The 27,845-nt window shown below is 38.4% G+C and overlaps 1 protein-coding gene across 5 annotated transcripts in view; it reads left to right on the top strand.

Moving 5' to 3' along the window:
• Nucleotides 1-27,845, top strand: part of STAG1 (stromal antigen 1) — a 398,006-nt gene that overhangs the window by 164,005 nt on the left and 206,156 nt on the right. For 4 of the 5 annotated variants that reach the window (XM_050779584.1, XM_050779585.1, XM_050779588.1 and 1 more), the window contains one exon: nt 13,876-13,972. The exons of the other annotated variant lie outside the window; for it this stretch is intronic. In XM_050779584.1, the coding sequence (XP_050635541.1) occupies nt 13,876-13,972 (97 nt within the window). The remainder of the gene's footprint in view (nt 1-13,875; nt 13,973-27,845) is intronic. 5 annotated transcript variants of the gene reach the window in all.

Raw genomic sequence — 27,845 nt, 5'->3', positions numbered from 1 at the left:
TAATTGTGACTGACAGTTGATTAACAACTTGAAGAAAAACAGAAAAGCACAAGATTTTTACCTCATACTGTATACCAAAATAGAATCTAGATGTAGTAAATAATAAAGTAATAATTAAATAAGAAAAAAATTGGCGAAAAACTGTTAGATTTAAGAATTATACAAGAATAAATGCAAACTCAAAGCAAATGATTTGTTTGCCTACTTTGTATATTTAGCCTTTTACCATATAATAGCCACCTTTTTAGTGTTTAGTGCTTCTAATCTTAAATACTAACTTGATGTTAATATTGTCACCAGTTTTTCTGTTTTTTTATTTACCTAGTATTTATTGATTCATATCTTTATTTTCTTCCTTATTTTTATCTAAGTAACACATGTACATGACTTAAAAAAAATCAAATGAGCCAGACGTGGTGGCTCATGCCTGTAATCCCAGCACTTTGGGAGGCCAAGGCAGGCATATCACGAGGCCAAGAGATCAAGACCATTCTGGCCAACATGGTGAAACCTCATCTCTACTAAAAATACAAAAAATTAGCTGTGCGTGGTGGTGCACGCCTGTAGTCCCAGCTACTTGGGAGGCTGAGACAGGAGGATTGCTTGAACATGGGAGGTGGAGGTTGCAGTGAGCCGAGATCGCACCACTACACTCCATCCTGGCAACAGAGTGAGACTCCGTCTCAATTTAAAAAAAAAAACAAAAACAAATGGTATTGTGACCAAAATAGCAATCCCCTGATCCCCTGTTCTGTCCTCTCCACCTCCAACCTGGTCCTCTAAGGAATGTTTTCGTTTATTTTAGCTTTTTTCTTCTCTGGCGTTTACATAATTATTTGCTGATATTTTATACACACTGACAGCATTGTGCTAATTGTGTACGATGAACAGGGAGTACATCTAAAGCCTTAGTAAAACATATGCAAAATAGAGTGTAGGAGTTGCCTCTCCAGCCCTCTCAAATTCAGAGGCCTGTGGACATCTCAATAAAGTATCAGAGCAGTCAGTGGTCTGGAACACATTTTCAGAATGTGATGTTTTGTGGAATAAAATGACGTATTGGAGAATCCCATATAGCAAGTAACTGTGGGCAGCTTCTTGGCCCTGAGGTCTGTCTCTAGCCATTAGCCAGCAGGACGTCAAGGGCTTCAGTTATACAACCACAAGCAAATCAATCTAAGTGAGCCTAGAAATCGCTTTTTCCCAGTTGAGTGTCCAGATTAGAATGCAGCACAGTGAGTGCCTTGATTGCAGCCTAATGAGACCCTAAACAGAGGATTCAACTGAGCTGTGTTCAGATTCCTGAATCCACAGAAATTGAGAGATAATAGATAACCAATACAACTACCTTATGGCAGATACAGGAGAACTAGCATAGTGCGAAAGCATTCATACTTAGTTGAGTACGAAGGTATACTTTTGTCCATTTCAGGTAACAACTTGCTTTGAGTGGTTCTTGTTAATTGGAGAAAAAGGAATAAGTGAGGTCAGTAGCTGCATATCAAGTTTCAGGGGCTGCCACTACAGTTAATGTAACCACCTGATTAAGTTTATGATAGTCCGTAGTCATTCTTTAAGATCTCTCTAACTTCAGCATAGGCCAAACTCTAGTGAGTTAAATGAAGATGTAATAGATTTTGCCACCCCCGCTTCTTTCAAGTCTTTGATTAAACTGTGCAATTCCCCAGGGATGTAGTGTTTACTTCTAGTTTATTATCTCAGTAGGGAGAGGAAGTTCCACGAACTTCCCTTTAGCCATACTTAACCTTAATGACCTTTATCCTGTAGGTTAGAAAGCTGATATGGGGATTCTGCCAGTTGCCAAGTATGTCTTTTCCAATTACACATTCTGGAAGTGGGGAAATAACCACAGGGTGGGTTACTGGTTGTCCCACTCTTAGACAAACATGAGTTACAACTCCATCATCTGTTACCTGACCACTGTAAGCCCCTGATTTAACTGGTGGAATACAATGGCATTTTGAATCCCCAGGAATTAATGTCAATTCAGAGATAGTGTCTATTAATACATGAAAGGTCTGGATATTTCCTTTTAACAATGTACAGTATCTCTAATTAATGGCTGCAGAGCAGGTCCCTTTGGGAAAGGATTAAAAGATTTATTGTATGTACTTGGAATAGTTGTGCAGGGAGCTGGTTTCCCTTTCACTCAAGGGGCTCTGGGTCTGTGAACTGACCCAGGTCTGGAGACTGCTGAGAGACCATAACTCTCCACCAGTTAGATTTCTGCCTACCAGGCCTAAAGTTTTTCCTTCTACATAAATCAAACAGTACTCTTGTGGGCTGCCCACCTATTTTGTTCCTAGGGGCACTGGTAATAGTATCTACTGCCCAAGATCTCTGCAGGCCAAGACGTTGTGAATACCAGCGTGTCCCTACTGCCGTTTATAGACAATTTTCTCACTTTGTCTTTGATGATTAAGTGTGGCCACTTGGGCTGTGTTACCTTGGGATCCCATCATCTCCTTAGAAACCTCTTAATGACCACATTCCCCATAGTCATAGCTGATTTACAAAAAAGAGTAAGCTTACAGAGCTTTAAAAGCATGTAGATGTAGTTACTCCCTTCACTATTGTAGTTTTCATTGCCTCTGGGCCCTCTTGTGGAGCATAGCTGAGGAATGGGGCTGCATGTGTATAGTTCTCACATGGTAAGTCTAGTCCAGCATTACTAACTCCCGAAGTCACTGGACTCTGTCAGTGCCAGGGAAGCTCTGGTATCTCAGCTGTTAAATCCAGCTTTCAGTGCACCAACCAGATAAGCTATTGTAGTCACTTTCAGCAACATGAACTAATGTATGAAATCTGGAATCTCTAGTAAGCGCACCTGATACCAATTAATTTGACCTGTTATGGTTTTATATTCCACCTCCTTTGGTAAAATACTTTTAGAATCTACTATCATACATGCGCCTCAGATTTCTGTTGAGTATATAAGCTATTTTCTTCTGGTTATAGTGTGTGTGTGTCTTCTTGGAGCATGCTGAGATTTGACCCTAGTCATGGATCTAGTGGCATCAGGGGCTGGTTTGGTAAGTCTTCAGGAGAATGAGCATCCCCCTTCAAGCCATCTGCCCACGTAAAGTTATCAGAGGGCTTTCAAGCTTAAGAAGGCTAGTCTTCTCAAACCTTGGAAAGCAAGCTACTTCCACTGGTATAGGAGGCTCAGAATTACTTGGAGGATGGAGGAGAGCTAGTCAAAATTGCTAGTTTGATCTGGGACCAACCAGATTTCTCTGTTCCAAGTTTTAGGATCCCATTCTTTGCCAGTGAAGATTCTTACTTCCAGATGAGAAACTCGGTGAGACTGAATTAAACTGTTATTGCCTCTGACACAATTAGATTTCCTGTCTTGATTTTCAACAAAATCAGCCCCCCACTTATAAGAAATGACACATTCTAGGATTCTTCGTAGAAATTCTCTGGCTTTCTCAGATTATCATTTAAGCTGAGCATTAACTTGAGCTTTTTGTTTTATCTCTGTAAATACTCATGTGTACTTAAAAGGATCTTTCTTAACCCTGCTACCTTTACAGCCATAATTATTGCCATAATTCCCAAATTCACCAGTCATGTAAGCTTTCAAGGCATGTGCTTAAATTGGCACTTTATCACAATCAGCCACCAGTAATAGCTTAATTTTCCCAAGTTACTATATGCCATCGATTACTAGCATCCCATTTCCTTGGCAAGGAGCTAAGCTCTATCTTTAATCCCAAGGATATGACTCAAATTCCCTCGTCTCTTCTTTTCTGATTTATCCCCTGGAACCAGTTTTTTTTTTTTTTTTTTTTGATCAATCTGGGTTTAATCAAGAGCCAGATTGTCGATAAAATTTATTACAAGTAATTACTAAGCTATGATAGAGGAGTAACTACAAAAATATAAAGGTAACTCTAGAGGATATCCTAGGGATTAAGGAGATTTCTCAAGAAAAGATAAAGTTGGAAAGGGAGAGGTCCCCTTTCTCGGGTTGGAGTTCAGACCTTGTCTGGTAAGTTGGATTGCTGCCCATTGGAATGTAGAGAAGTTCACTGTAAGTTCTTGCCTTGGCCAGAACTGGTTAGCAGTTGCTGGGTAGCAGGAAACAACCCTCTGAGTAGTTGTGTTGAATATGGCAGACAGTTTTATAGGGAAAGACAGGGCACTGCTCCCAGTATGAGTCTTGGAACATGCCAGTGTCCATATTGGAAGGGCTGCATCAAGAGAGTAATCACCAGTCCCAGGCTTGGGCACAAGGTCAACAAAAGACTGCATACTCTTGGTGTGAGGCTGACCACTGCTGGATTTTCTTATATATACTCACCAATGATGAACCATGCAGCAAGAGCAAAAAAAGCAAAACTCAACATACCAGAACTAGGAAGAGGAGACCCCTTCCTGTTGCAGTATCCTTTCAGAGCTCTGTACTGATAGAACTTAACATCCTTCTTAATGTAAAGGAGAAATATTTGTATAGTCTCGTCCATTATTCCAGAGCAGATACTGAAGGTTAAATTTGGGGCCAAGAGGCAGTACATTGATAATTGATACAGAGGTTTTCCCCTTGTGTCTAGTTTCTTAGCTAATTGCTTAAGAAGTAAGACATTGAAAGCCGATTGGATGCTTGGTGTGTAGGGATAGAGTTGGTCCATTATGTCTGACTTGTTTTATTATTGGTTCTAGTATTTATAAGATTTTTACTTTTTTCTTTGAATTCATGAATTTTACCTAGCTGGGCTTAGATGTGTGTCGTTTTTCCATTCTGGCTACCACTAGATTTAAATCTTTTATTGATTAGGTGGATTTTCCTCTTAAAAATAATGTTTACTTGCCTTTCTTTTCTTTGTTCTTTTTCCTTTTCTTTTTCTTTTGAAATGGGGTCTCGCTCTGTTGCCCAGTCCTGAGTGCAGTGGCACAATCTCAGCTCACCACAACCTCGGCATCCTGGGCTCATCCCGGGCTTAAATGATCCTCCCATGTCAGCCTCCCAAGTAGCTGGGACTACAGGTATGCACCACCATGCCTGACTAATTTTTGTGTTTTTTGTTCAAGACCAGCCTAGGCAACGTGGCAAAACCTCATCTGTATTAAAAAATACCAAAAAACCCCCGATAGCCAGGCATGGGTGGTGTGCAGTTGTGGTCCCAGCTACTCGGGAAGCTGAGGTGGGGGGATTGCTTGAGCCTAGGAGATCGAGGCTGCCGTGAGTTCTGTTTGCACCGCTGCATTCCAGCCTGGGTGACAGAGTGAGACCCTGTCTCAAAAAAAAGGGGAAGTTTTGCTAAAATTTCTCTAATGAGAACTTCTGCAAGATAAATATAGTAACTATAAAGACAGCCTACAAACTGGAAGAAAATATTAATATAAAAACTTGAAGATAATTGATATTTAAGACATTCCTTTTTGTGCTATGTTTATTTAGAAATCACTGTTATAGTACTAAACTTTTAACCTGGTTGGGTACCAGGTTAAATTGAAAATGTGTACATTTGTTGAAAATAATTTTCTATTTCAAAAGCAGAATAATACAAAGCAGAAAAAACACAAAACATTGGTATCAAGTGAAGTATGAAAAGTATACTTGTCATGGGGCATTATATATTTATTTTTCTAAAAAGTGATATTGAAGTGATACTGAAAGCTGTAATTCTGTTCATAACTAAGGTAAAATGAAAATATGGCTTACCACATGAAGGGCTATATGATTAGATCTCATTGGCCTGAAACTGCAGTTAGTTAATACAGAACTAGTGAAAGAAATAGTATCATGTCTATAGTGTCATTTTTTCTCCACAGCCCCTGAAGAGTTACATTTAAAAACTGTAAAACAATAAAAGCAAAAAAACAGTCTTTGGAGAGCTCTGAAAATCAGTAATGTTTTAGCTTATACCTGAAGATAAAATAACAGTCTAACCTCATGAAGTAATAAAAAAAATTATGTCTAACTACATAGTATTTATATATGCATTCACAGAAAATGTGTGTGATATTGCTAAAAGCTATGTTGAAAAGGATTACCTAAACATTTATTATACAGTGATTCTCAGTTTGGAAGCGGGAAGGTCTTTCATTCAAGATTCCGGATTAAGTTCTTGAATTTACAAAGTAATGTAATTTGTATTATCTTTTCCGTCTGCTTGTCTTTCTCCAAAGCAAATGAATCTAGTCTTAAGCAGCAGTATAGAATACTAATTCTCTGTGCCCTTGTCTGCTTACCCGAGGTCCTACCAAATGGCTTACTGAGAAAAGGAAACTTACCTAATAGAATTTGAAGAATGTGGACTCTGTACTGTGTAGATATCTAGATTGAATTGATTGATCTTTTAGATTTACCTTATAGGGAGCTTAGGCAGATTTAAAACTCATCTTTAACTACGATATTGACTGCTCTTTTCCATATATTTATATTTCCTCTTTGTAATCTTAATGGTTTTTTATTCTTCTCAATTTAAAAAAATGTTATTTTTAAACTACCTCATATGCCTTCTGGAACAAGACAGAATATTAATTTTTATACTGCCTGCTAGTACAATATAATAAAACATAATTATAGCAAATGTCATCATTTTTGTCATATGAATGTAATCTGTGATTCAGATGCTGCTTGTTGTAGCTTTCTCATTGAGGATCTATGGCTCAGATCTCGAGGTTTTCTTTGTAGCGAAGTCTTAAACTGTAATGAATTGAGGACATTTAAGCCTATTAGTGTCACAGGTTGAATTTTTCCATACCTTTTCCTGTGTATGTGTGTATGTGAGAGAAAAAGAGAGAGATTTATGTACTTAAAAAATAGAATCATACTCATTTCTTTGTGCATTTAATGTCAGAAACAACTTTTTCTATCATTAGTGCTAACATAGATTCAGCTCATTTGTATTACTAGTTACATTTCATTCTACTGTGTGGATATATCATTTAGTGAAATGTTCCTTTATAGACATTTAAATTGTTCAGTGAGGTTTTTTTTAATAGTAAATAGTACTATAATACTCATATCCATGCAAACAAATATTTTCTCTAAGTTGGGGGCGGAGGGCTGCATATAAATATTGGTAGCCAGAGGGGCAGTTTTTGGCAGAGGTGACTTGCTATCTACCAAAAGTTATTTTTCCTTTTTCATAGTGAAGAACGTTCAAGGAGGCTGCTGGCAAACAGAGACTCCATTTCTCTACTTCCATAGCATTCAGATATGGCTAGCTAACAAGTTCTTGCCTGTGAAGTATTAATATTAGCTGAAATGATATGCACTACTTCCAAACATGACTTACAAAAATTTCCCATGAAATGCTGTCTTATTATTGATATTAATGGTTGACCTTGGAAGCCACTTGTTAAGGATACAAGATCCTCTGTCAACTTAGGTCCCAGAATGACTGTGTGTGTGTAATCAGATTCAGATGTTCTAAAGCTATAGCCTTCTCTTTGGGTCTGTGGCTGCGTTATCAGAAATAGCCTTTCTGTTAATTTTCTGTTGGAATTATATTGCATACTTTTCCTTATCCTCCACATAAAGACAGTCCACATCGGAATATTCTGTTTATTAAGATAGAAGCCACTTTGGTAGGCCAAGGCGGGAGGATTTCTTGAGCCCAGGTGTTCGAGACCAGCCTAGGCAAAATGGTGAAATCCCGTCTCTACCAAAAATACAAAAATTAACCAGGCACAGTCGCGTATGCTTCTGTTCGCAGCTACTTGAGAGGCTGAGGTGGAAGGATAGCTTGAGCATGGGAGATTGAGGCTACAGTGAGCTGTGGTTGTGCCACTGGACCCTAGCCTGGGTGACAGAGTGAGACCCTGTCTCAAAGAAAAAAAAAAACCCACCACCAAAAAGGTAGATTATTAGGTCATTGATTTAAACCCTTCCTTATATAAACTATAACTTAGCTATAAATTATAAATATTTAAAGCTCTAAATTTTCTTGTAAACACTGTTTTAGGTGGATCCTACACTTTTTGAAATGTTTTTATTCAGTTTTAAAAATTTTCTCATTACCAAACATTTGGGGACATTTTATATATATTTTTGTTACTGATTTCTAAATCAGATGGGACAGATTTTTAAATCTGTTATTGCAAGAGAGCTTGCTCTGTATTATTTCAGTGTTTAAAAACTTACGGAGGTTTGATTTATGATTTATTTTGGTGAATATTCTTATGTGTAATTGAAAAGAATGTGTATCCTGTAATTGTTGGTGTTAAGTTTTATGCATTAGTTAGATCACATTTATTAATAATGTTATCCCTATCTTCTATACACATTTATTTTTTTGTTTGCCGCTTCTATCAGTTACCAAAAGATGTGTGTTAAAAATTTCAGCCATGGCTATGAATTTGCCTCTTTCTTCTTTTAGTTCAGTTTTTGCTTTATGTATTTTGGGACTCCTGTTAATTGGTGTAAAAATTTGATGTTGTTACAACTTCCTAATGAATTTACCATTTTATTATTATAACATATTTCTCTGTTTGGTAGTGTTCTTGTCTTGATTTCTGCTTTGACGTGAATATAACCACAACATGTTTCTTATGGTTCATGTTTGCGTGTATGTGTGTATATGTGTGTGTATGTATATAGATATATGTGTATATACACACACACCCATATATATCCTTTCATTGCTACCTATCTGTGCTCTTATATTAAAAGTGTGTCTCTCGTAAATATTATGTGGTTGGGTCTTTTTTTTTTTTTTTTTTTTTTTGAGACACTTTTGCTCATGTCACCCAGGCTGGAGTGCAGTGGCACGATCTCGGCTCACTGCAACCTCTGCCTCTCGGGTTCAACCAGTTCTCCTGCCTCAGCCTCCGGAGTAGCTGGGACTACAGGCGCACGCCACTACGCCCGGCTAATTTTTTTGTATTTTTAGTAGAGACAGGGTTTCACCATGTTAGCCAGGATGGTCTCCATCTCCTGACCTCGTGATCCGCCCTCCTTGGCCTCCCAAAGTGCTGGGATTACAGGCGTGAGCTACCGCACCCAGCCAGTTGGGTCTTTTTATCCAGCCTGGACAATCTCTCTTTCATGAAGTTGGTTTTGTTTTTATTTTTTGTTTTAGTTTTTAGTCTGAAAATATTTTATTTGCCTTTTTTTGAAAGGTTTTTTTTTTTTTTGCCAAATAAAAAATTCTGGATGGACTTTTTCATCTTTCTTCAGGACATTAAATATATTACTATATTATCCATGGGCTTGCTTTGTTTTTAATGGGAAGTGTGTCATTATTCTATTCCTTGCTTCCCTATATGTAGTCTTTGGTTGCTTGAATTTTTATTTTCTCTTCTTGAAAATGTTCAGCACAATTTGATTATGTGCCACATGTGATTTCTAAAACAAATTCTTAACTTAGTCGTGATCCTCTGTATTATGACAGACTGCATTATCCAACGACCTATGCCCATACTTGGCAATGCTTCTAACAGTTGCCATTCTCTGCCAACTCAAGAAAGGCTCATACATGGCTCTCTGAAGTTTAATTCTTTTTTTTATTTTAATCCTTTTTCTTGCTCTGTCTCCCAGGCTGGAATGCAGTTGAAGATGACAGTTCATTGCAACCTTAAACTCCTGGACTCAAGTGACCCTCCCACCTCAGACTACTGAGTAGCTGGGATTATAGGCATGTGCCACTGTGCCCAACTAATTATTTTAAAAATGTTTTGTAGAGTCAGGGTATCACTGTGTTGCCTAGGCTGCTCTCAAACTCCTGGCCTCAAGTGATCCTTCCTCACTGGCCGCCAAAGCTCCGAGATTACAAGAGTGAGCCACTGCATCTGGCCTAGAGTTCAGTTCTTTAAATTCATTTGTTTCATACCTCTCTGAGAGCTTATAAAAGGTACAACTTTGTTTACTTCTGGATGAATAACCAATATGTCAGGGTCAGTATCATTTATTATATAAATAATTTTCCTCTCTAAAATTGAAATATCTCCTTTGTCATAGTGGAAGTTATATATATCTGGATCTATTTCTTCTGCATTTATTTTTTCCCTTAATGCAAAGAGCTATTACGTATTTTTATTTCTGTATTTTCTTCTCTTATATTACTTGCTTACTTTTTTTCCCCCCCTTGAGACAGTCTTGCTCTGTCACCCAGGCTGCAGTGCAGTGGCACGCTCACAGCTCACTGCAGCTTCGTCCTCCACCTCCACCTTCTGGGCTCAAGTGATCCTCCCACCTCAACCTCCCAAGTAGCTGGGACCACAGGTGTGCAGCACCACACCTGACTAATTTGTGGATTTTTGGTAGAGGTGGGTTTTGCTACATTGCCCAAGCTGATCTCAAACTCCTGAGCTCAAGTGATCTGCCTGCCTCGGCCTGTGAAAGTGCTGGTTTACAGGAATGGACCACAATGCCTGGCCTTGTTTACTATTTATGATTGTAAATCATAAATCATCTCTCTCTCTCTCTCTCTTCTTTTTCGTTAAGAGATGGGGTCTCACCATTTAGCCAGGCTGGTCTGGAACTCCTGACCTCAAGTATTCCACCCATGTCGGCCTCCCAAAGTCTTGGGATTACAGGCGTGAGCCACTGCGCCCAGCCTTATTGATTCATTTTAGAGACAGGGTTTCACTCTGTCGCCCAGGCTAGAGTGTGGTAGCATGATCATAGTTCACTGTAGCCTCAAACTCTTAGGCTCAAGTAATCGTCCTCCCTCAGCCTCCCAAGTGGCTGGGACTGTGGTCACGTGCCACCATTCCTCACTAATTTTTTTTTTTTGAGACAGAGTCTCGCTTTGTTGCCCAGGCTGGAGTGCAGTGGCATGATCTTGGCTCACTGCAAGCTCTGCCTCCTGGGTTCACACCATTTTCCTGCCTCTGTCTCCCAAGTAGCTGGGACTACAGGCATCCGCCACTACACCTGGCTAATTTTTTGTATTGGTAAAGACAGGGTTTCACCGTGTTAGCCAGGATGGTCTCGATCACCTGACCTCGTGATCCACCCACCTCGGTCTCCCAAAGTGCTGGGATTACAGGCGTGAGTCACCGTGCCCAGCCTATTTTTTTGTTTTGTTTTTTGTAGAGATGAGGGTCTGTGTATGTTGCCTGGGCTGGTCTTGAACTCCTGGCCTCAAGTCATCCTCCTACCTTGGCCTCCCAAGTTGTCAGAAATACAGGTGCAAGCCACTGTACCTGGCCCCAAGTTTTTGTTTGTTTTTTGACAGGGTCTCGCCCTGTCGCCCACACTGGTGTGCATTGGTGCGATCTTTGCTCACTACAGCCTTGACCTTTCAGGCTCAAGTGATCCTCTGATCTCAGCCTACCAAGTAGCTGGGACTACAGGCATGCACCACCATTCTAGCTAATTTTTGTAGAGACAGGGTTTCATTATGCTGCCCAGGCTTGTCTCAAACTCCTGTGCTCATGTCATCTGCCTACCTTGGTCTCCCAAAGTGCTGAGATTACAGGTGTGTGCCACCATGCTTGGACTAGAGTTTTAATATTTCTAATGCAGGTTCCTGTGCACCAGTCTTAGAATGTTTTGAGCTCTTCATATGTTACCGGTGGGAGTATAAGTTAGTACAATTACTTTGGGAATTAAAATTCTACTCAGACTGCCTTTACGTTACTGGACCCCTGTAAAAGTGAGGAAGTAACTTCTTCAGTTTTGTGCCACACTTTGTTACCTAGGTTGCAAAGCATTTCTGCTTCAGTCCTGAGTCTAAAAGTTGCTCTTGATCTGCTCTATTCACTTCTAGTTTCACCATCATCCTGAGCTTACAGGACGTGACACGTTATTCAGCAGAGGTGAACCTTGCCCAGATACCATGGTATTATTTTCTTCTTGACCCTCTCTTACCACCATAGTCTTCTTTCTAGTTTTCTCTTTACTTTAAAAACAAAACCCCCCAGACACTAATGTGATGAGACAGTGACACAGTATTATGTATAGAAAGTCTTCTCTTTCACTTGGAGCAAGGGAAAGTGGTTCTCCCCAATGGAAGGTCATTAAAGAAGGGATATGCTCAATCACAATGGGCTAAATTAAAAGAACTGACAATACCTAGTCTTGGGTGAGGATGTAGAGCACCTGAAAATCTCACGTCTTGCTGGATTTCATACATTGCTGGTGGAAGCGTGATTTATTACAACTTGTTTTGAGAAATTGTTTGGCATATCTACTAAGCCTTGATGTGTGTGTATAATGTGTGTTAACAAATCTGCTCTTGGGTCTGTAATACAGAAAAGAATGTTTATATTCATCAAAATGTGTGTACGTAACAGTTTTATTTGTGATAGCCCTAAACTGCAACTGCAACTGCAACTGAGTAATGTTGAGTACTCATATTCCTCAACAGTAAAATGTGTGATAGATGGTGGTATATTCATACAATGAAATAATATTCAGCAATACAAAAAAGGCATTACTAATACACATAACAATGCTGCTGAATCTTACTGATACAGCTTTGTTTGAAAGAAATGAAAAACAAAAGATGACACCATTTATATGAGTTTCAGTATCATGTCAAACTAATTCATGGTAATATGCGTCACTATAATAATTACCCTTTGTGCTGGGGATGGTTACTGCTTGGAAGGCAACCTAAGGGAGCCTGTTTTAGTTCTGGAAATGTTTTCTATCTTTATCTTGGTTGTGGTTACACAGGTGGGTTTATTTATAAAAATGTAAAATAAAAAGAAATAACAAGATTAATGCATTTTACTGTATGTAAATATACCTTAGTACACAAAATTTTATTTTTTTAAAATTCATATTTTTATACATTTCCTCTGATCCCTACCTCTGCCCAAGAAAATCTCAAAGAATCCTGCCCACTGGAATGCAAACTGGAATTACATTAAATTTGCCTTGTAAGTTGGCAAGACTCTCAACCTTTATTGATATAGCACTAAGTCTTTTTTTAAAATTCAGAATATGATACCTGTTGAAGTCTTTTTTTATATCCTGTAAGTTTTAATAATTTTCCTCATTAAAAATTGTCTTAGATGTATTCTTAGATATTTTTTGTTGTGAACAAGCTACTAATCCATTTATATTTTCTAGGTATTGCGCTGTTAAGTTATTTTGTATATTTATCTTGTCAGCTACCTTGTCAAATTTTCCTATTATTAATCTCTTGAATCACTTTAATAGAGACTCCTGGATTTTCTTATCATCTGTAGGAAAGGAGAATTGTCTTTACTCAAATTTTACTAACTTTTGCATTCACTAAAGACTTTAACCCTGTGTTAAATGGTTAGGGGGCATCCGTGCCTTGTTCTTTAATTAGTTGAAATATCTTAAGTATTTCAACAGCAAATATATTTTAGTCTTTTTATCCTTTGAGTAGATTTTCTTGAACTCTAATTTTCCTAGAAAGTTTTTTTTTCTTTTTGGATTAGCTGCAGAATTTTATATACATTTTTGAGATCTAATTTGATATATAGTTGTTTTAATTTTTCATTTTCTTGATAAATCAGTTATTTGATTTCCTAATATTAAGGCGTTCTTGTATTCTTGAAAAAAATGCCTCTTATTATGTGCATTCTTTGTATGCACTACTAGTGCATTATCCTTTTTGATAACTCAGAAAGTTTGTGTCTATGTAGAAGTGAAGTTAACTTAATTTTTATCCTTTTCATAATATGGTTTGAATATTATCTATGCTTGCTTAATTATTGTACTTAATGGGATTGGTAAGATTAGGTTTGTTTTGGATTCTATTGTAAACAAATCTTTGAAACCTAGTAAGTCACTTTTTATTGGTCTTTAAAAGTGAGGCAGTCTCTATTTTATTAGGCTACAGAGAAATAATTTCAGGTAAGTAATTTTCTTGTTCAGATAGAAACACACACAAACACACAAACTTTTTTGAAAATTTATTTGCTATAATATCAATTTTTTTTGAAGTTTTCATTTTTATATTTTTTTTTCCACAGTCCGTGGTGGATGACTGGATTGAATCATATAAACAAGACAGGGACATCGCACTTCTGGATTTAATCAACTTTTTTATCCAGTGTTCAGGATGTCGAGGTACAGAATGTTGAAATAAATGATGTACATTGAGCCTGTCAGTTCAGCAGTGTGACTTTTACTTCACCTGCCACTAGTCATACATAATTTACCCTAAAATAAAACATTATATGCTGATCTTTTTCTGATAGAGAATATTATTGGTAAGTTATTTAAGGATGTTCCATTTTTGTTCTTGTTCAGTTTTGCTCCTATAAAGTGTAACACATTTATATAGTTTTTGAAATTTTGGGAGGAAATCTAAATTCGTTTAGTAGTTTTATGAATTGATTTTTTAGATCATAGGCTTTTATAATTTTTACTCATATTATTTGTACGTATACTCCATATTAGGAAGTGTGCTGGTTGCTAGCATTCGTTCTTTTATATCCCTGCCAGTATTTGGTAGTCATTTTATAGTTAGGTTTAAATAATTTTCTTAAAGTAATACAAGTAGCAGAATCAGGTGTCTTAAGTTTGCAGTTGTAAGGTGATTAAAGCGAAATTTTATTTTTATCATTTTAGGAGATAACTGCTAGATTTTTTTCTCCTCTGGATAAATCTTAAAAGGTTAATTTGTATTACAGGGGGGAAATGAGTTGTTAAATCACCATTCTCTGCTTGTGAATACAGAAGGAATAGTAATCTTTTATTGAGATAACTGACCAAATTGATTTCTTGAAAGCTTGTTTGTTTATATCCAAGTTATCACTTACCATATTGACATAAGTAGTTTATCAAATATTTACAGAGCACCAACCTTGTATGAGATACTCCATCAGGGTATACAGAAGTTATCAAGGCAGTCTCTGCCCCTAAAAAGTGTTAAAGTATGTGTAATTTTTAAAGGCATCTTCATTGTGAGGAACAAAGAGGGAAATACATTAATAGTTCAGCGAAGGGCTCAGTGCCATAAGTATAATAAAACTGGTTACTATTTAATGACTGTGCAATATGTGGCAAGCTGTGTGCTTTACATACATTAGCTCATTTAATCTTTGTTAACAGTCCCATCAGGCAGATGGGATCTTTATTTTGTAGATCAGCAAACTGAGATGAAAGGGTTTAGGTAAATTTATTCCAGATAATACAGTTAGCAAGTGTGAAACTCAAGATTGAGAGTCAAGCCGTGTCACCTGGAGTGTGTGTCCCCAACCATAAGACACTGTGGGAGTAACAAGAAAGAGCAAGGGATGCTGATGCAGCCTAGGCTGTGTGTCTCTGTGTATATGTATGAATGTGGGGAGGTTGTAAAAAAGTATATCCTACAAAAAGCAAACTCTGAGGTGAGATTAAAGATGAGTAAAAGGAAGTTAGAAGGATGAGAAAGGCAAAAGGTAACATATTATGCAAAAAGACCTTAAGACAAGAAAGCATGGTTCAGTCCCGAACATAGGGGGTTCTGTGGCTGAATCGTAGAGCATGGAAATGGGTGAGGATTGGCAAGAGATTAGACTACTATAAAGTAAGAGAGTTTGCTCATTTTACAGCCTTAAAGTAGGTGAGGCAAGCACTGAGGATGTGCTTTATATACATTTTCTCATATAGTCCTATTAATCAACAGACCTGTTGGATTGGGTTTTAATTTGAAAGCAATTAATAGTGTTTAAAATTTTTCCTTTTGAAATTTGTTTTCATGGTTCAAAATAAAAAAGTTTAAAAGTTGTATAATGAGAAGTCTTTGCCTTCCTGCCTTCCCATCCATCTATGCACACTTAACTGCTCTTAACTAGTTTGTTGAACTTAACTGTCCATCTATCTAGTTTTCATGCCTATAAGATAGGAATGTATATTCTTTCCTTCTCCACCTCACCTGTCTTACACAAAAGGTAATGGTGTATAGAGACCTTTCTCCTTCATTTTTCTTTCTTCTTTTTTTTTTTTTTTTTTTTTTTTTGAGCCGGAGTCTGTCTCTGTCGCCCAGGCTGGAGTACAGTGGCGTGATCTCGTCTCACTGCAAGCTCTGCCTCCTGGGTTCACGCCTTTCTCCTGCCTCAGCCTCCCGAGTAGCTGGGACTACAGGCTCCTACCACCACTCCCGGCTAATTTTTTGTATTTTAGTAGAGATGGGGTTTCATCGTGTTAGCCAGGATGGTCTCCATCTCCTGACCTTGTGATCTGCCCACCTCAGCCTCCCAAAGTGCTGGGATTACAGGTGTGAGCCACCGCTCCCAGCCTCTCCTTCATTTTTAAAAACGCAGGCTCATTGCATTCCTTTGTGTGTATGTACAATAATTTATTTAACTAGACTTTTTTTTTTTTTTTTTTTTTTTTTTTTTTTTGAGACGGAGTCTCGCTCTGTCACCCAGGCTGGAGTGCAGTGGCGCGATCTTGGCTCACTGCAAGCTCCGCCTCCCGGGTTCACGCCATTCTCCTGCCTCAGTCTCCCGAGTAGCTGGGACTACAGGCGCCCGCCACCACGCCCGGCTAATTTTTTGTATTTTTAGTAGAGACGGGGTTTCACCGTGGTCTCGATCTCCTGACCTTGTGATCTGCCCGCCTCGGCCTCCCAAAGTGCTGGGATTACAGGCGTGAGCCACCGTGCCCGGCTTAACTAGACTTCTATTAAAAGACCATTGTGTTATTTGTAGTGTTTTGCTGTTACAGAGAATGCTTACTGTAATGAGTAATTTTATGTATACCTTATTTGGTCTTTATGAAAGAATATCTGTAGGTAAATGTACTTGTTATAGTAGATACTGCCAAATCGTCAGCTATAGGAATTGTATTCTTCTATACTCTCATCAGTGATACATTAAAATGTCTGCTTTTTCTTAGCCTTTTCAACAATGTGTATTTATCAAGTTTTTGGATTAGTCTTCAGAATGATTTGAAGATACTATTCCAGTCTGATTTTTAAAAGTGCTTTGAAGTTCACGTAATATACAAGTAAGCATTTTAAAGTGTACCAATTCAGTAGCATTTAGAGCATTCATAAATGTGCAGCTGCCATACATTGGGTTGCTGTAACAAGACTGTAGACTGGATGGCTTACAAATAATAGAAATTTATTTCTCACAAGTCTGGAGGCTGGAAGTCTGAGATCAGGGTCTCAGTATCATCTGGTTCTGGTGGGACCCTCTTCCACATTGCGGAATACTAACTTCTAGTTGTACCCTTACATGGCAAAAAAGAGGTTGAGAGCGTTTTCTGGGGTCCCCTTTATAACGGCACTTATCTCATTCATGAGGGTCCCCCTCTCATCACCTAATTGCATACCAAAGGTCCCACCTTCTAATACCATCACTTTGGGGGTTAGGATTTTCGTATAGGAATTTTGGGAGGACACAGCATTCAGTCCATTGTAGCAGTTGCCACCTCTGTCTTTTCTCAAAACTTTAAAAATCTCCCCAGGAAAATACCCTATACCTGTTAGGTAATCATTATTTGTTCTTTTCTCCCCCATCCCTTGGCAATCATGAGTCTACTTTCTGTCCCTGAGGATTTGCCAGTTCTGATCATACCACACAATATGTCACCTTCTCTGTGTGACTTCTTTCATTTAACATATGTTTTTGAGGTTCATTTAAGTTGTAGCATGTATCAGTAGTTCATTCTGTTTAGGACTGAACAATAATCCTTTGTATGTATATATCACTATTTGTTTATCCATTCACCTGTTGAAGGACATTTGAGTGTGTTTCACTATTGTGAATATGGCAACTTTGAACATTTGTGAACAAATACTTGTTTAAGTACCGTTTTTGAGTCTTTGAGGTGTAAATTCTTAGGAGTAGAATTGCTAGGTCATATAATAATTCTGTTTAAACTTTTTGAGGAACCACCAAACTGTTTTCCACAGTGGCTGCACCATCTTATATTCCCACCAGAAATGTATGAGGATTCCTATTTTTCTACATCCTCAACAACACTTGTTATTTTGTAGTTTTAAAAATTATAACCATCCTACTGGGTATAAAGTGGTGTCTAACTGTGGTTTTAATTTGTGTGCACTTAATGCCTAATGATCTTGAACTTCTTTTCGTGTGCTTGTTGGACATGTCTGTATTTTCTTTGAAGAAATATACGTTCAAGTCCTTTGCTCATTTTAAAATTAGATTATGTGTGTTTTTGTTGATGAGTTGTATATATTATGGATACCAAACCTTTATGAAGTATAGAACTTCAGCTATTTTTGCCCACTCTCTGGGTTGTCTTTTTAACTTTCTTAATGATGTTCTTTGGTGCACAATAGGTTTATATTTTATTAAGTCTGACCTCCCTCCCTCCCTCCCTCCCTCTCTCCTTCCTCCTTCCTTCCTTCCTTCCTTCCTTCCTTCCTTCCTTCCTTCCTTCCTTCCTTCCTTCCTTCCTTCCTTCCTTCCTTCCTTCATTCTCTCTCTCCCCTTCCTTCCTTCCTTCCTTCCTTCCTTCCTTCCTTCCTTCCCTTCCTTCCTTCCTTCCTTCTTCCTTCCTTTCCTTCCTTCCTTCCTTCCTTCCTTCCTTCCTTCCTCCCTCCTCCCTCCTTCCTTCCTCCCTCCCTCCCTCCTCCCTCCTCCCCTCCCTCCCTCCCTCCCCCTCCCTCCCTCCCTCCCTCCCTCCCTCCCTCCCTCCCTCCCTCCCTCCCTCCTCCTTCCTTCCTTCCTTCCTTCCTTCCTTCCTTCCTTCCTTCCTTCCTTCTTCCTTCCTTCCTTCCTTCTTCGTTCCTCCCTCCCCTCCCTCCCCCCTCCTCCCTCCTCCCTTCCCTCCCTTCCTTCCTTCCCTCCCTTCCTCCCTCCTCCGTCCCTCCCTCCCTCCCTCCCTTCCTTCCTCTCTCTGCCTGCCCCCCCCTCCCCTCCCCTCCCCTCCCCTCCCGATACGTGTGTCAAATTTAAGGATCCATTGCCAAATTCAAGGTCATGAATATTTACCTCTATGTTTCCTTCTAATGGTTATTTCTTACAAATCTGGAGGCTGGATTGTATATTTTATATTTAGGCTGTTAATCCATGGTTAATTTTTGTGTATGGGATAGTTTTAATTTGTATTTCTCTGATGAACGAGGGTTGAGAACCATTACTGTTTTTTCTTTGAATTCTCTGTTCCTATCCTTTGCCCATTTTTCTTTTGACTACCTTTATAGTTCCTGAAAAGACATTTTACAAAATGGATCTTAAAACATTTTTGTTAAAGGGGCATAATGCATATTATCTTAATATGATTTACAAAGAAAGCACACTGTCTTTTATGTCAGTAGAATATAATAAAAATCCTGATATAGACCTAAGTACCTATGAGACATTAGTAAACATATTTTAGAACATATGAAAAGAAAACATTTTTTACTTATTACAAAAGGAATTTACTAATTAAAACTATACTTAGTTACTATTTGTTTTTACCTATCAGATTGGCACAAGTTTAAAATCATAAGAACATTCTGTTGTTCAGGCTGTGGCGGGAGAAAGCAGACACTGTTACATTGTTGTTTAGAATACAAATTGATAAACTTTTGTAAAGGTATCCAGGAATATCTACCAAATCTATATTTATGTTTTATCTGTTGACTCAACCATCCTAATTCTGGGATTTTACCTTGAGTATATACCTTCAGCAGTAAGAAACTAGGTACACAAAATTAATGCAACATTATTTGTTATTGGAATATATTGGAAACAATCCAAATGTTCATATATAAAAACAGTGATTGAATGAACTGTAGTATAGCCACATGTTGGAGTTTTGTGCTGCTGTAAAAAAGAATGAGGAAGATGTCTGTGAATGGATGTAGGGATTTGCCCTGCATTTTTTTTTTTTTTTTTTGAGACAAAGTCTTGTTCTGTCACCCAGGCTGCAGTGCTGTGGCGCGATCTCGGCTCACTGCAACCTCCACCTCCCGAGTTCAAGCAAATCTCCTGTCTCAGCCTCCTGAGTAGCTGGGATTACAGGCACGCGCCACCATGCCCAGCTAATGTTTTTTGTGTTTTTAGGAGAGATGGGGTTTCACTGTGTTGGTCAGGCTGGTCTTGAACTCCTGACCTCATGATCCACCCGCCTTGGCCTCCTAAAGTGTTGGGATTACAGGCGTGAGCCACTGCGCCTGGCCTTTCCCTAGATATATTTTTAGGGCAAAATACAAAGTGCAGAATGATATCTAAAATATGTAACTTTTTTTTTTTTTGCAAGAAAAAGGGAAAACGGTGGTTCATTTCACCAAAAAGAAGTACAGGAAAGATAAACCTGACAATAATGAGATTGGTTACCTAAAGAGCGAGAGAGAGAGTGAGAGAGAGAGAGAGAGAGAGAGAGAGAGAAAGAGAGAGAGAGAGAGTGTGTGTGTGTGTGTGTGTGTGTGTGTGTGTTGGAAAGTTTAGAGGGAATTGAGATGAGGGAATGATACTGAATTTGAATATTATTTTATAGTTTTTGAATAGTCCTGACTTTTGGAGCTATCTTAATACTTCAAGTCCTCAAGAAAACAAAATCAGCAAAGATGGAGGGGGAATATCCTGAAAATGAATACAAACAGAACAAATAACCATTACACCATAATAACAACCACACTGAAAGTTGTAAAATTACTAACCAAAGTAACTTCGGAACTCAGTAAGTGGGCTATGAAACTAATTGGGTCAGGGAAAAGTTTGATGAAGAGTACAGTATTTACCCAGTCTCAAAATGTCTCCTTTCAAGGTATCTACTGTTTACAGGGTAAAATAGAAACTTTGCAGTGTAGAAACTTGATAGATATCACCTTAACAAATGATAAAAGCAAACATTGCAAGTTACAGAGCTAATTGCTATTATGTGCTTTCTGATATGCCCTTAGAAGAACTCAACATCACTTCTATAGTATTCTTGCCAGAAGTGCATAGTCTGAATCTACTCATGAAGAAACGTAAGACAAGCTCAAATTGAGTTATATTCTTCAAAATAACTGTCCTGTACTCTGCAAAAAAGTCAGTGTCATGAAATAGTCAGAAATGCTGGGCGTGATAACTCACACCTGTAATCCCAGAACTTTGTGAGACTGAGGCAGACAGATCAACTGAGGCCAGGAGTTCGAGACCACTCTGGCCAACGTGGTGAAACCCTGTCTATACTAAGAATACAAAAATTAACCGGGCATGGTGATAGGCACCTGCAATCCCAGCTACTTGGGAGACTGAGGCAGGAGAATCACTTGAACCCAGGAGACAGAGGTTGCAGTGAGGCACGATCACGCCATTGCACTCCTGCCTGGGCAACAGGAGCAAAACTCTGTCTCAAAAAAAGAAAAAAAGGAAAGAAATGACTTGAACTGTTCTAGCTTAAAGTAGAGTAAAGAAACATGACAGGTGGCTGCAGTGCATGATCTTAGAATTTCTTTGGGCGGATTACCTGAGGTCAGGAGTTCAAGACCAGCCCAGCCAACATGGTGAAACCCCATCTCTACTAAAAATACAAAAATTAGCCGGGCGTGGTGGTGGGCTCCTGTAATCCCAGCTACTTGGGAGGCTGAGGCTGGAGAATCGCTTGAGCCCAGGAGGCGGAGGGTGCACCATTGCACTCCAGCCTGGGCAACAGGAGCGAAACTCTGTGTGAAAAAAAAAATGACTCAGAAACTGTTTAAAATAGACTGAAGAAACATGACAGGTGGCTGCAGTGCATGATCCTAGAATTTCTTTTGGCATAAAGGACATTGTTGAGACACATGTGAAGTCTTGTGTGGATTATGTGGATTAGATTATGTGGATTAATCTTATGTGGATTAGATTATGATCTTATGTGGATTAGATATTAGATATTAGATCTTATGTGGATTAGATCTTACGTGGATTAGATTATGTGGATCTTATGTGGATTAAATCTTATGTGGATTAGAACATATATATAGTATCGACTGTTAATCTTATGCTTGGGACATTGTAGTATACTGTGGTTGTATAATAGGTTTATTTGGGGGATATACACACTGAAATATTAAAGAGTAAAGGAATATCATGTCTGTAGCTAAACACTTATTCAGAACAAATTCATGTGTATATGAAGAGGGAAAGAAGGATAAAACAGATGTAAAATGTTTACTTCTGAAGAATTTGGGTGGAAGGTATTCAGAAATTCTTTGTACTTTGCTGTCTTTTCTGTAAATCTAAAATTATATCAGAGTACAAAAATAAAAAGAAAATGTTTTAACCCCAAAGTCAGCGTCATCCTCAAGGGAAACCAGTAGTCATTGTCACTGTTAAAGAAGACAAGGATACCCAGCCTCACAACTCTTATTTAGCATTATATTGGATATATAAACTAACACATTTAGACAATAAAAAAGAAGTAATTATGATCATTGTTTTTAAAATGATCTTATTCAAAATAATATTGCATGTTTAGAAAACTCAGGAGAATCAGTTTGCAAAACTAAAGCAATAAAATAATTCCATAATATATTGAGATACAGAATTTATAGAGAAAAATTACTGTCTTACAGCCAGTTAGAAGATTTAAAGACGCCCTTTTGAAGACAAAAGTGAGGGAAAAAATTCTTTCAGATTTACGTTTCACTTTGATAGTGTAAACCAGGATAAATTTCCAGTGTTTCAAGAGTTTAAGGGCAAAAACAAACAACAAATACAAAGAAAAATAATAAAAGCACTTAATGAAAACTAAGAATTCCTTTATAACCATGGAGTGGGGAAGACCTTTTTATTAACTGACTCACAATTAACTGACTCAGAATCTATAAGTTAGCAAAGATTCATAAATTACATAAGAAAACAGAAAATTTATAAGATAGAGACACATTATAGGGAAAGTCAAACGACAAGGGACAAATGGGGGAAATTTTGTTTTTATTACAAAGGCTGGTATCTCTAATATATGTTGAGATAAGATTTGCGTTTTATAAGTACTCCTTGTCTTGCACATTAATATCCAAAATCTAGATTGGCATTTTACTGTGTGAGCCCATTTTCCCCTAAAGCTGCATAAGAACCAAGGACCAAATGAGTGTTTTAAAAATTGACCTAAAATTGGAAGAGAGCACGGAAAGGGAGGAAAAAAACAATCACAATTTGCCCCCTGTCCCCACCCAAGTTCCTGGCTAGAAGTGATGTCACCAACAATGACAAAACAAAGTGGAACATCTTTTCATGAGTGAATAGTATGAACAGCTCGTCCATTATTGGCTCCAGTATCCCTATTATCACTATTTCCTGATCTTGGCTCTTGAACCAAGCCCTAAGGTGTGGTGTTGGTTTTCTAATTTAGCTATCTCAAGTTGCATTAGCACCCATAGTTGTTTCCCTAACTCTACTGAAATGTCTGTAGTCTCTTCATTTGAACCAGCCGGAGTGAATCCTGTTTGCCATTGGAAACCTCCCAGAATAGGCTAACTCAATGTGTAGTAGTAATATATATATTCAGTATCAGTGAAGTGGGAAAAACGCAAGGGTAAAGTTGATTTAAACACTGTTGACCTAGAGTTGCATTCTAAAGCTATGTAAATTCGTAAGTGTTTATTGGAATACGTTACGAGAGAACTGAGAATTAACACAGAATTATAGGATGTATTCAGGGAATTATGCGTAGCAAAATGAAGATAAGTTGTCCATATATTCAAAGTACTACCATTGTTAAATATACCTTGTTGATACAGGTATATATTTACTTTGGTATGTATTTAAACGTAACTAATTTCAGAAATATATGTCTGGTTATTGATAAGTAGTTTTCATTGACAGATGTGCTTGTTTTTTTAATAAGAGTTGTTGGTCAAACTTGAAAGTTGATGGTTAAAAGCAACCTTCTTTCTTAGTTGAATGTAACAAGTAATGTTTCTGTTTTGCTCTGCTTGTGCCTAAAAGAGAAGTTCTGGATGCCTCAGAGCTTTCTAGGAGTGCAGAATTGCCAGAGAATTAGTCACCTAGGAGCACTTAATCTAAGAGTTTCCTGAATTTAACCCAGTTCACTGGCTAATTAGGGTCTCGGTGATTTTTTCATGGCACCTGTAAGCCAGAAGAAATACCTAACAGTTCCTTTCAGGAAGTTGTTATGTCCAAACTATTTATTTAGGTCCTCACAATTTAGTAGGTGTTTAGAAAAATGATATACATAATTGAAAAAAATTGTGTTCATTTCTCAGATAACTGCAGTTACGTGTGTACAGGTGTGTTGAGCATTGTATAGCTTCTCAAATTTTGAAATTATCTTAATTTCCTGTTTTATATTGGTTTTCTGGTAGCCCTTGTTGAAACTCAGCCTCTCAAAGATAGGGCATTATCAACAGGAATAAAGGACCAGATTGTAAGTTACCTCATGCTAATAGTTCCTGTGGTACTTGACAAATATCAAATACTGTATTGTTTTCCTTTGAATATTTAAAATATCCACATTGCCCATATCATTTTGCATAAGTCCCTCGGGACATCTCAGTGCATAGTTGGGGCACCATGGCTTTAACAAGTGACTGAACGGGATTTAGTGTATAAATACCCCAATTCCTTTGCCCATAAGTGGAATCGTTTTGAAGTACATGGCCTACTCTGACTCGCAGTTTCTCAAGAAGCTTAATTGGGCTCCAGTTACCTACAACTGTAATTGACTAGATAACACACTCTTTATTGTCTTTTTTTTTATTATTATTATTGTTATTCTTTTTCTTGTTTCATGTCTCCACTGCATTACTGGTATTTTATGGGTTGTCCTTCAAAATAAATTACTTGCACTGGCATCCCTGTTTTAGTATCTGCATCTGGGGGAGAGAAACTAACAAGTGCTTATATGACTTTATTATATATTAATCAGTATTCTCTTTAGCAATCTATTTTAATGAATTATGTCTTACCTCCTCACCTGTACAGTGTGTGTGTGTGTGTGTGTGTGTGTGTGTGTGTGTGTGTATAGATAGAGAGTTCAATGTTATCTTTCCTAAATCCTTTTACATTGTGACATCTTATATATACAGAAGACTGCATATATAGTGCCTTTGGCCTCTACCTGTTAGATGTCAGTAGCACATTTCTTTCCCCCTCTCCTCCAGTTGTAACAAGCAAAAATGTCTGCAAAAGTTTCCCAGTGTTCAATTTTGGGAAGCAAAATTGCCCCATGTTGAGAACTGCTATAAAGTATACCTTATATGAATATACCAGTTTATTTATACTTCCCATTCTTGAAGGAAGTTTTTGGGTAATGTAGACAGTGTTATTAAAAGCTATCTTTTGCACATATTAATTTGGTATTCATGCATAGGATGCTCTAGTTTGTGTACTGAGGGGTGGAATTGCTGGGTTATAAAATATGCAACTTTGTATAGTTACATATTGTATAGTCGTGGTATGTTTGTATAGTTGTAACTTTTCATGCTTTAGTCAAGTGATGTCACAGAATTCTGATGGCTTCACATATTTTGCTCATAGATAGTATTACCAGTATTTTTAGTTTTATCTTGTTGAGTAGGATTACCAATATCACATTGTGGTTTTAATTTATATTCCTTTGATTACTATTGAGGTGGACTACTTTTTCACATAACAGTTAACCATGAGAATTTTCTCTTGCATGAACTGCGTAAAGTCTTCTGCAAATTACTGTATTGGGATGTTCGTTTTTTTCCTTTATTGTTTTGTAAGATTTTTATTTTATCTTATTTGAGACATGAGTTTTACTGTTTCCCAGGCTGGAGTGCAGTGGCGCAATCTCGGCTCACTGCAACCTCCACTTCCCAGATTGAAGCGATTCTCCTGTTTCAGCCCCCCAAGTAGCTGGGATTACAGGCATGTGCCACCACTCCTGGCGAATTTTTGTATTTTTAGTGAAGATGGGGTTTCTCTATGTTGACCAGGCTGGTCTCAAACTCCTGACCTCAGGTGACCTGCCCACCTTGGGCTCCCAAAGTGATGGGATTACAGGCATGAGCCACTGCACCTGGCCAGGATTTTTAAAAAAGTGGTAATACTAATCTCCTTTGTTATCATATATATTGCAACTTTCTTCTTCCATTTTGCAGTCTGCTTTTTCCCTTTTCTTTTATTTTGATACATTATCCCTTGAAGGCAGGGATTTTTGTCTTTGTTCTCTTTGTATCTCTAGCACCTATAAATATTTATTGAAAGAATGAATGAACATGAGTTTAACATTTTTAAGTCTAATCAAATTTATTAGTCTTCTCTTTTATGGGCTTTTTGTGTCATATTTAAGAAATTATTGATCAGACCCTGTGGCTCATGCCTGCAATAATAGCACTTTGGGAGGCCAAGGCGGGCAGATTACTTGAGGTCAAGTGGTTCAAGACTGGCCTTGCCAACATGGTGAAACACCATTTCTACTAAAAATACAAAAAGTAATCGGGCATGGTGGTGGGCACCTGTAATCCCAGCTACTCAGGAGGCTGAGGCAGGAGAATCGCTTGAACCTGGGAGGTGGAGGTTGCAGTGAGCTGAACTCGCACCACTGCACCCCAGTCTGGGCAACAGAGCATGACTCTGTCTCAAAAAAATACAAATAAAAATAAAAATTAAAAAATTATGGCCGGGCGCAGTGGCTCACGCCTGTAATCCCAGCACTTTGAGAGGCCGAGACGGGCGGATCACGAGGTCAGGAGATCGAGACCATCCTGGCTAACACAGTGAAACCCCTTCTCTACTAAAAATACAAAAAATTAGCCGGGTGTGGTGGTGGGCACCTGTAGTTCCAGCTACTTGGGAGGCTGAGGCCGGAGAATGGCGTGAGCCCGGGAGGCAGAGCTTGCAGTGAGCCGAGGTCGCGCCACTGCACTCCAACCTGGGTGACAGAGCGAGACTCCATCTCAAAAAAAAAAAAAAAAAAAAAATTATTTACACCATGGTCATGAAGATACTCTCCTGTTTTCTTATAAAATCTTTCTAGTTTATGTGAAGTCTAGTTAGTTGTGTATAAGTTGCTCCTTCAAATTTAGGTTTTTATGTCATCTAGATTTCAGTTTTTTAAGTGTGAAAAGTGCTTTATTTTTTCTTGATTGTACAATGACCCAATTAGCATATATCAAGTATCCCTTTCTGGAGAGTCTTTTCCTGGGTTCTCTATTCTGCTAATTGGTCTCTTAGATGGAAAACTAACTTTCTTTTTTTTTTTCTTTCTTTTTTTAAAATCGTGTCTCAGGTGTCTTTTTTAAAAATGTAACCCAGGCTGGAGTACAGTGGCACGATCTTGGCTCACTGCAGCCTCAACCTCCCTGGGCTTAGGTGATCCTACCACATTAGCTTCCCAAGTGTCTGGGACTACAGGCACACACCACCACTGCACCTGGCTAATTGTTTGGTATTTTTGCAGAGTCAGGATTTCAACATGCTATGCTGCCCAGGCTGGTCTCGAACTCCAGGATTCAAGAGTTCTGCCCGCCTCAGCCTCCCAAAGTGCTGGGATTACAGGCGTCAGCCATCACTCCTGGCCAAAAAATTTCTTGACTAAAAACTTACTGACTGTTGTATTTTTGTATATATTTTAGAATTAGTTTGTGCGCCAAGCACAGTGACTCGTGCCTGTAATCCCAGCACTTTGGGAGGTTGAGGCAGGTGGATCTCTTGAGCCCAGGGAGTGGTGTCCAGCCTGGGCAACATGGTGAAACCCTGCCTCAACAACAACAACAAAAAAATGCAGAAATTAGTGGGGTGTGGTGGTGTGTGCCTGTCGTCCCAGTTACTTGGGAAGCTGAGGTGAGAGGATCACTTGAGCCTAGGAGGTGAAGGTTGTAGTGAACCATAATCACACCACTGCACTCCTGTCACCTGAGTGACAGAGTGAGACCCTGTCTCAAAAAAAAAAAAAAAAAAAAAAAAAAAAAGAACGTGAAATTTCATCAGTAAACTCATTGGCATTTTAAATGGAATTATATTGAATCTGTATGTGTGTCAGCATTTCTCAATTTTGATGCTATTGACTTTTTGGACTGGAAAGTCTTTGTCATGGGGGGAGCATTCTTGCATTGTAGGACATTTAGCAGCATCCCTGGCCTCTACCCACT

Source organism: Macaca thibetana, chromosome 2 (assembly GCF_024542745.1).
Source record: "Macaca thibetana thibetana isolate TM-01 chromosome 2, ASM2454274v1, whole genome shotgun sequence".
NCBI classification, from domain to species: Eukaryota; Metazoa; Chordata; class Mammalia; order Primates; family Cercopithecidae; genus Macaca; species Macaca thibetana.
This window is presented reverse-complemented; position numbering and strand designations above follow the sequence as displayed.